At 38.3% G+C, this 9,947-nt stretch overlaps 1 protein-coding gene across 1 annotated transcript; it reads right to left on the minus strand.

Moving 5' to 3' along the window:
- Window positions 1-5,435: 5,435 nt before the first annotated feature.
- On the minus strand, window positions 5,436-8,619 carry LOC134802438 (zinc finger protein 808-like). The gene is made up of 2 exons (XM_063775104.1): window positions 8,238-8,619; window positions 5,436-6,917 (listed from the first exon to the last, which is right to left on the minus strand). Exons 1-2 carry the CDS (start codon window positions 8,444-8,446, stop codon window positions 6,365-6,367), a joined length of 762 nt encoding a protein of 253 aa, XP_063631174.1. The 5' UTR covers window positions 8,447-8,619; the 3' UTR covers window positions 5,436-6,364.
- Window positions 8,620-9,947: the final 1,328 nt, after the last annotated feature.

The raw sequence follows: 9,947 nt of genomic DNA on the forward strand, positions 1-9,947 counted from the left end.
TAGAGCATTCGACCCCGACTCTAGTATATTCGTTTTCTGAGTTTGTCTCTGAATTAAAAAAAAACTGCGAATGCGTGACGTGCGTGAAAAAAGTTTTCATTTGCCGCCATTTGACTTTATCTTTTAATTAGTTTAAGTAAAAAATAATTTGTATTGTTGTTTTTAAAGTAACTATAATAAAAGTTTCGTGTAAAATGTGTGATAAAGATATTTCAGACGTAGACGCCATTCAAACCCGCGAGTTCCGCCAGAGAACAAAGTGCCCCAATGTCGGCTATAATATGAGGTTAGTGAATATATCATAGAAAGTTTATAATATGTGTGTAGATAAAGCAGTGTATGTAACTGTACATAATAAGGCATTAAAATACTCGTGTGATCCTTTTATGAAACTCATTTCATTCGTTTCATAAACCCACACTCGTATTTTAAGGCCTTTCATTATGTAGCAGTCACATAAACTACTATTACATTTCTTGCTTTCAAGATTAAAATTTCAAAATCATCTTTATTCAAGTATAACTAACAATATATCATCTTAAGCCAATTAGCATAGCAATTTATGGATGTTATTAATATTATTATTCTTTAAACATATAGAATTATTATAGGTACAAAATACGATTGAAATTTAATACTAAGAATTTCGAAATAAGATTGTTAAACATTAAAATAAGATAGTGTTTAAAAATACTAGCCTAGAATTTTTCAGAACAAATTCTGTTAGTCAGATGACGCACTGTACCTATTAATATACTGGTAGATGTGCTAGTAGTCAAAACACTACTGGAAACGTGCAAGTACTAACAGGTAGTGTTTTTCTCAGGCCTCGAGAGCGGCCTCCGCGGGCACTCGCGTGGCCTCGACGTGTCGGACGCGGAGACCAAGAGAAGACCGCATCGTTATACGCCGGGTGACTTGGATAGGGCTTGATACCATCATCACGACAAAAGTAAAATAATTAGAGATGCACCGGATATTCGATTACTATCCGGTATTCGGCCCTTATTTTAATATCCGGCCGGATACCGGATAGTAACTTTGCTTGATTTCGGAGTACTTAAACAAATTGGATGTAAGAAACAGTCGCTGTCATATTGTACCTACTCTTTTATTATTTCAAAAGCACGCGTAGGTACTCATTTCGAACCTAGAAATGAGTCCGCCCCAACGTTCACCACGAAACAGGTCATAACCTCCCACACAATGCGCACCTAAAAAACCGAAATGTAGGTATTGTTCCGCCGGCCGAATATTCGGCCGATGGTCAGGCCGAACATCCGGTATTCGGCCAAACAACTATCGGTTGCATCTCTAAAAATATTTTTTTCTTTAGAAAAACGCAATGTTACCCGCCAGGAAACCGGTGAAAGGTCACTTAAGATTTTTTAGAAGTAGGCAGAAATTACTAAATATAACGACTATAGATTCATAAGGTGTTAAACTGTTTTTGTATTTATTGAGAATGTGTTTGAAAACAAATTAAAATATTCACTGTCTTGGGTTGGGTGGCACTTGAACCCACGACCACCGGATTGCTAGTCCGGTGCTCTTCCGTCTATAGTTCGTTTTTTTAGCATTAGAAAGAAGGTAAGCGATCTTGACATGTCTTTTAATTGAAAAACGCTTTTTAAAAACATTTATATTCTTCTGCTTTCATAACTATTACTTATGAAATCAGAAGAATATAAATGATCGTATTAGATTCATAATTGTTACATATTTGCCGTGACTTATTATTAAAACGTGTTTTTCAATAAAAAGACACATTAAGATTGTTTACCTTATTTCTACTAAGACCCTACCCAATACAGAGAATATTTCCACCATATAATATATGAGCCTTTGGGGTCCACATTTAATTTGTTCCTAAGCTTAATAGAAGCATTTATTTTTGCTTGCAGACGTTTTAGCTTGATACAAAATCAATGTATGTGAAGCAGGGAATGTTGCGAATATTTCGCATCGGCAACCGCGGAACTTCCGCATTATTTTTAACATCCGCATAAAATCGATGCGGAGCTTATGCGGATGCGGATGTCGAACAAGTCGGTGCAGGAACGTCTTAGCGGCGGCGTAAGTGTTAGATAATTTCGTCATTAGGTACCTATACTATAACGAAATCGTCTAAATCCAGAAGAGTCGGCCAAGTTAGTGTTTATTAAATATAACGCACCTATATACTTGCTCAAATTGACAAATACTAAATATTGTCTTTTAAAAAAAATGTAGTAGGTATTTGACGTTTTTAGGGTTCCGTACCCAAAGGGTAAAACGGGACCCTATTAATACTAAGACTCCGCTGTCCGTCAGTCCGTCAGTCCGTCCGTCCGTCCGTCCGTCCGTCCGTCCGTCCGTCTGTCACCGGGCTGTATATCTCGTGATCTGTGATAGCTAGACAGCTGAAATTTTCACAGATGATGTATTTCTGTTGCCGCTATAACAACCAAATACTAAAAACAGATTAAAATAAAGATTTAAGTGGGGCTCCCATACAACAAACGTGATTTTTTACCGAAGTTAAGCAACGGCGGGCGGGGTCAGTACTTGGATGGGTGACCGTTTTTATAGATAATGGTACGGAACCCTTCGTTTGCGAGTCCGACTCGCACTTGGCCGGTTTTTTAAGTACCTAATCTAGACATCCGCATCCGCGGATGTGAGCCTTTAAAAATCTGCATCCGCAACATCCCTTCATGATGTGAAGGTGTAGATTCATAAGATGTTCAAATTCAAACTTGTATAATATTTTACCTGAGAATTAGTCTGTAGAGTAAGCTGTTTAGAATAAACAAACATTTGTTTATACTTACTTTATTAAACTCCATGTTTGTTTCTTGCTTCCCCTTCGAGACCAATCGAGACCCTAGTGCATATTTGTACTCTCTCTCTGTGGTCGCTCCCTCATGACTGAGGATCGTGGTCATCGGTGGATGTGGATGCTCCACACCTGGTCTTTATGATCTGCCTCCAACGGTGCCTGTTCATCGCGTCTCTGACAACCGAGCAAAAGTTGGTTGAGGATGGAGCCCCTTTTAATTGATCGCTCCATCTTGTTGGAGATCGTCCTCGGCTTCGTTTGCCCTCCGTGTTTCCAACAATGATCAGCTTTTCAAGACTTTCATCTCCCCTCCTCATTATGTGGCCGAAGTAGGACAGTATGCGCTGCTGGCAGACTGTGGATAGGCGAGTCCGGACACGAAGCTGTGAAAGGATCGATACATTGGTGCGCATGGCGGTCCAAGGTATCCTCAACATACGCCTCCAGCACCACATCTCGAATGCATCGATCCTTTGCCTTTCTCGGGCTCGTATCGTCCACGTTTCCACGCCATACAGAAATATGGGGAATACTAGAGCGCGTACTAGCCGGGTCTTGGTGGTGATGGTTATACCTCTCTTCTTCCAGATGACATTCAGTCTGGTCATCGCGTCCTTAGCTATACCAATACGCCTCTTTATCTCAGGTACGCAGTCGCCATCATCGTAGATCAGTGCGCCCAAATAGACATAGTGGTCCACGATATCAACCCCTGGGATGATGTTATTTATTCTGGGCAGTTTTTTGGCACGGTCTACTACCATTAGCTTCGTCTTGCTCCTGTTTACTGCGAGACCCATTCCATCGCTCTCCGTCTCGAGTCTCTGAAACAGCTCCTGCATATCTTCCACAGACGTCGCTAAAAGGACCGTGTCATCGGCATATCTGAGGTTTGATATTCGCTTTCCTCCTATGGGAAACCCCTTGTCCCAATTTTCCAGTACCTTCCGGATGATGCACTCACCATATATGTTGAAAAGGGCCGGGGACAGCCTAATTTCATTATTTGCCTCTCCATCGATCGAATATGCAATAGTGATAAAGTCAGTCATGTTTCACGGTAGGCCATGTGATTGAGCTAGTGACACCCTCTACGCAGAGTTTTGCTTAATATTCCCTATTTTAGTAGAAAGCGTTTATTCAGCTATATTTTCTTGATTTTTTTTAGTTTAATAATTCGCTGAAAAAAAGGGGATAATAAAATAAAATTCCATTTTCATTACGATTTATTTATTTATATATTTCAAGTATTTCTCACAAATCAAATAAAAATATAAGAATTGACATTCACAATGATCAAATATTTACAAATAAAAATAAATACTATACTTAAACAAGATATTGTAAGAGTTTAGTTAAAAGCAAACGAAAAACATTTAGTGAATACTAAATTAACCCCCAAACTACCTAGTAACACATGTGTGATACTAACTCAAGTTGGCTCGTAGGGACTCAATATCACACGTGTGATACTAACTCAATTTGGCTCGTAGCTACTCAGTATCACACGTGTGTTACTGTAGAGCAATTTGCTTAGCATTACTTTTTTGTATGTTTTTTTTTGTATTCGGGTGAATCAACTTATTATGTCACTCCTTGTCGTGGTTTTATACACGTGTCCCTGGACACAATTTGTTTTATTACATCTTTACTAATGTACCACATTCAAAAAAATAAATAAATGTTTGATTGATTGAACGCCGATTATTATTGTATTTACATTTACCAAACGTGCATCTCTATGGTAGTTATAAACAAGGCTCGGAAACCGGTTAAATTTCCAAACCGTTATCATGTACCTACTTGGCGCAAAAACTTTTAATTTCGGTTTCGCTCGAAACCGAAATTAAAAGTTGCTGTTACTTTTAATCCGGTTTTAGGAAAACATGTCCATAAAGTTATTGACAGATTAACCGGTTTAGAACACTAAAAACCGGTTTCTTTTTACGTTTACGTGGCACACCACCAGGCTGGTTTATTTAAGTTACAATAAAGTTCTTAAAACGTTCGCGTTCTTATGAAAGTTCGGAGGAAAACCGAAATAAACCAGTATTTTATAAACCGGTTCCTAGGCTTGGTTAATAGCCATTTCCAGAATGGGTCATCTACTATTGTCCCTTGGGAAACGGGACAGAAAACAACACTTAAAAGTTGAACCACCCATTTACTTTGTATATTGTGATGAGATGAACATATGTATTACTAATTCTGATGCTTCTATGATTTATAAATTATAACTAGTAAGTATAACTAAGTGCATAAGCCCGCTGTCAGGGGGGCGGCCTTTCGGGCATTCTCAGCTCCGTTCGGCTCAGCATTGCTCCGAGCAATTATAAGGGTTGGCACAAATTGACGTCCCTTTGCGTGTACGACCACAACAATAAATTTGATCCCAGTATTTCCATTATACACATTTCAAAGTGCATAATAAATAAGAAGATTATTGAAAGTACATTGAATCTGTTCTGTGTGCCCATTAGCGGATACTACAAGCACAGAATAAATAATAGTACTACCGTACAGAAAGGAAACTTCTTACAAAACCGAAGTTTGACAGCGGTTCAGGGACGAATCATGCTGTCTCTTTCTAATGTATGGCACTATCTCTTTCGGCTATTTAGGGTTGCCATAATTCAAGTAATTATCTGTGGTTGTACACGCAAAGGGACGTCAAGTTGTGCCAACCCTAATAATTGCTCGGAGCAATGCTGAGCCGAACGGAGCCGAAAAAGCCCGAACGCTCTAGTTTCCTACCCCTGCTGTAAGCACAGACATCCTTATGACGTAACTTCATAATAATAACAATTAAAGAAAACCCCAACGCAGTGAACCGATTTTGATAAAATGTGTCTAAGAACTAGTGCAAGAAAACCGGTATCAAAAAAAAACTGCATTAAAACCGGTTTACAAGCTAGTGTCACAGACAAACGCACGGACATAGCAGCCTAACTTATAATACCCTCCTTTTTGTCTGCTCTTTTTCCTCGCGTTGTCCCGGCATTTTGCCACGGCTCATGGAAGCCTGGGGTCCGCTTGGCAACTAATCCCATGAATTGGCATGGGCACTCGTTTTTACGAAAGCGACTGCCAATTCCAACCCAGAGGGTAAACTAGGCCTTTTTGGAATTAGTCGGGTTTCCTCACGATGTTTTCCGTTACCGAAAAGCGCCTGGTAAATACCAAATGATATTTCATACATAAGTTCCAAAAAACTCATTGCTACGAGCCGGGGTTTGGACCCGCGACCTCCGGATTGCAAGCCCCACGCTCCTATAGTTCGTTTTTTTTTAGCAGTAGAAAGAAGGTCAGCGATCTTGACGTATTTTAATTGAAAAACGCTTTTTTAAATCAGTATCTATTACTTATGAAAGCAGAAGAATATAAATGATCGTCTTAGAATAGATTCATAATTGTTACATATTTGCCGTGACTTATTTTTAAAACGTGTTTTTTAATAAAAAGACACATCAAGATTGTCTGGCCACCAAGGCTTCCTAGGCCAAAGCGATTTTTGTCGACGGTTCAAAACTAACTGTAAAAAAACTATGATATTTCGATAGGCTTTAAACTTTGCACACTCTCAATAACAATAGGTTTCTTCCCTTTCCTTTTAGGTACTTTATTACACACGTGCTGTAAAAAGAAATAAGCTCGTTTAAATGTTCTCTTACAATTATTACACTCATAGTTCCTACCATAGTTATTAGTGTGTTTCTCTTCCATATGTTTTTTAATTGTGATTTTCAGATACATTTTCCTGCATATATGACATTGTACTTTAACCCTAGACCTATTATGTACTGGATATATACTAGATAAATCTGTTATTTTTGTGTTGGTATCACTGACTTTTATACCAGTGTTCTCGTCAAGTTTCCTCATCACTAGAGTGTTGTGGCCAGTTTTTTTTATTTCCAGTACACTATTTGAATTTAGAACGTTTTCGAACCATACTTGGTTTATTTTTTTTAGTTCGCAGTACGGAGTCTTGGCTTGTAGGTTGAAGTGTTCCCTCCGTATGTGGTATGTGAGTTGGAACCTCTGGTTGAATGTTTTCTCGCAGACTTGACACTTGAAGTTTGAGGCAGCTTTGTAACTGTGAAAAAAGATAAATTTAATTTATTTATAGCCTTATATCAGAAATACATTTTATACTATACTCGTATCTATCGTATCTATAGTTAAGTTCCTTAATCTACAATAACCGATTCTGCGTGCCTTTGGGCAAAGGCCTCCTCCAATCTTCTCCACTCTTCCTTATTTTGCACTAATCTGATCCATGTTTCCTTCCAGTCATGTCTTCGATTTGATCAGACCATCTTTTTAATTGCCTACCTCTTTTATGTCCTCTATGGTGCCAGAGTGTTACAATTTTGCTCCGTTTATCTCCTCCTCTAATAGTAAGTCCAGCCCACTTCCGTTTCAGTTCACTTCTATTTAATTAATTATAAATAAATAATAAAGGACATTTTTACACAAATTGATCAGCCCACAGTAAGGCCAAGAAGGTTTGTGTTGTGGATACTCAGACAACAATAGATATAATATATAAATATTTAAATACATAGAAAACAACCGTGACTCATGAACAAATATCTATGTTATCACACAAATAAATGTCCTTACCAGGATTCGAACCCAGGACCATCTGCAGAGTCACAACCCACTAGGCCAGACCAGTCGTCAAATTTATTTTGAGCAAAAAGAATTAGAAATAGAGAGTTACTGTCATGGTAAATTATGTAGCTACAGTTCATTTACTGCCATCTTTCGACAGAAGATTAAAACTGTTAGAACGCCATTTGACCTTGATCATTATTCTTTCACTGATATGTGTCAACTTGTTAAATATTAATATTAACGCTATCTACTCGAGAGTAGGCTGAAGGTTATGGCCCCATCGCTCGAAAACATTGCACCATACCTTTGGCCTAACAGGAATCTTAACTCATAAACAAGGTTTTGCCTATATGTCCCTATATATTTTAATCCAAACAACTAACGTTTTATCAAGAACTTCTATATTGCGATCCATAGCGTGATCTCCACTGTAGTCTACAGTTACATGCACGTGTTTCAACTTAATTCGCTTTTTAAATAGCCAGAAACTTTTATAAGTATTTTATAACACAATGATCATAAATTCTGATAGGTATTTTTTATGGCTAGACCAACTAGATAAGGCTATTCTGTTAGTAACGGCGCATGTCGTTGCACATGCGCCTAAAACATAATTTTAATGCACTTTGCTCATACAGAACCAAGTAAATCAATACTGAGTTCAACCTGGCCTCTTTTCCTACAATTTGAAACTATACGTATACGAAATACCTACGAAATATATGTATAAATAAAAAAGAATTGCTCATTTAAAGGTATTAGATAGATATTTAATGGATTAATTATTAATAATTACCTGTAATCGCCATGAATGCGCGCAGCGTGCGTGACTAAGTTGCCCCGATTTTTAAAAGTTATTTTACACCACTGACATTTCAATGAGTTCAGCACACCACAAGTCCGAAGGTGTTTCGATACCGTGTATTTTGTAGTGAACAACTTATTACAGACATCACAAATAAAATGAGTTTGGAGGCTGCTTGTTAAATCGTTATTTTGTGCCATATTGCAACATAGTCAATCAGTCCGTTGGTTTCATTACGTGGAATAGAAGAGAAAATAACACTTTCGATGCATGTACATGATAAGATAATGAATATTCCAAGTAAAATTACACTTCAAGGTCGTGCATACAATCATTTATTTTCCATTTATTATTTACAATTTCCAAGTTGAAAACAACTTTTGATTGGTGATTGAATTGGATTGACTGGGTGACAGCTGACAGAGACAGTGTTGCTGTACTTAGAAAAACACTGCCAAGACTGTGTTAGGCCGTACCGGACTACTGCAAGCTTGGTGCGGTCAAAATTGTATAGCCGGACTTAACAAGTTTGTCAGTAGAAAAAACACGCAAAACGCAATTTTTTGTGGGAAGATTACCCTTCGCACCAACATTATTAAAATTTGCCGCTTTTTTCTACTGACGGAAATGCTCTCACTTAAAAAGCCAGTCCAGATGGCAACAATTTTTCGCCAATCTGATTAAATTGTCTGATCAAATCAGGTGGTGTGGACGCAAACGCCAATTTGGTTCGCCGATCGGTCGATTTGATCATCCCATCTGGACTGGCTTCAATAATTAGTAAAGGCTCCAGTACACAGTGGTCAAGGATCATCCATGCCAAGCCATGCTTTGCAATGCGCAACTGTAGGCCTATATCACGTAGATGGTCACACAATGGTGCATCAAAAAAAAAATTAAATTGCAGGCTCTGATTTATATAAATCTATAAACTGAAAAGTCTCTTCATTGCTCCATGATAATGACATTTTGGGCTATCAACATTTAATCAAGTGGTCAAAAATTCAAGCTGTCAGTAATAAACTAAACAAACAATGGCGACTATGTGAACACCACAGGCCACGGTACGCCACGATTCATTTGAAGTGTGCCAAAAAAACCGACAACATCCCGATTGATCACCACGGCTGACAACTGACGGCCAGTCGTCCGCCATTGTTCCCTGCTCCCTTTCATTTCATTCCCTTCAGTTCATCCCTTTCAGTTCATTGCTCCCTGTACACAATGGCGAAGGTGTGGCATGGCCCATCCTTCACCACTATGTACTGGGGCCTTAAAAGTCGTAACAGACTACCGTATTGCATCGCGACCTTGGTGCACTGCACCCATAAGTGAGAGCGAGAAAGAGATATTTTAACCACAACAAGGTCACTTTATGGTGTGGTAGTCTGTTACGGCTCTTAATTTATGGTGATATTCGAGCGCTCGAAATTAAAAATATAGATGGTCAAGCAAATCTTGTCAGTAGAAAAAGGCGGCAAATTTGAAAAATGTAGGCGCTGTAAATCGTTACAGGAGGTCTTTGGAGGTTTATGATAAATACTGGAAGGCACTTTTATTTGTTAACACATATTTATTATTTAAAATACAACATTGGATACACGTCTTGTTTTGACGGCTGGTGGAAGTAGTGTAATTTGACATTCTCAAGTTTGATTTTAAACATACTTCAAACTTGAGGTTCTATATTCAAAGGGAATG

This window comes from Cydia splendana, chromosome 24 (genome assembly GCF_910591565.1).
Source record: "Cydia splendana chromosome 24, ilCydSple1.2, whole genome shotgun sequence".
NCBI classification, from domain to species: domain Eukaryota; kingdom Metazoa; phylum Arthropoda; class Insecta; order Lepidoptera; family Tortricidae; genus Cydia; species Cydia splendana.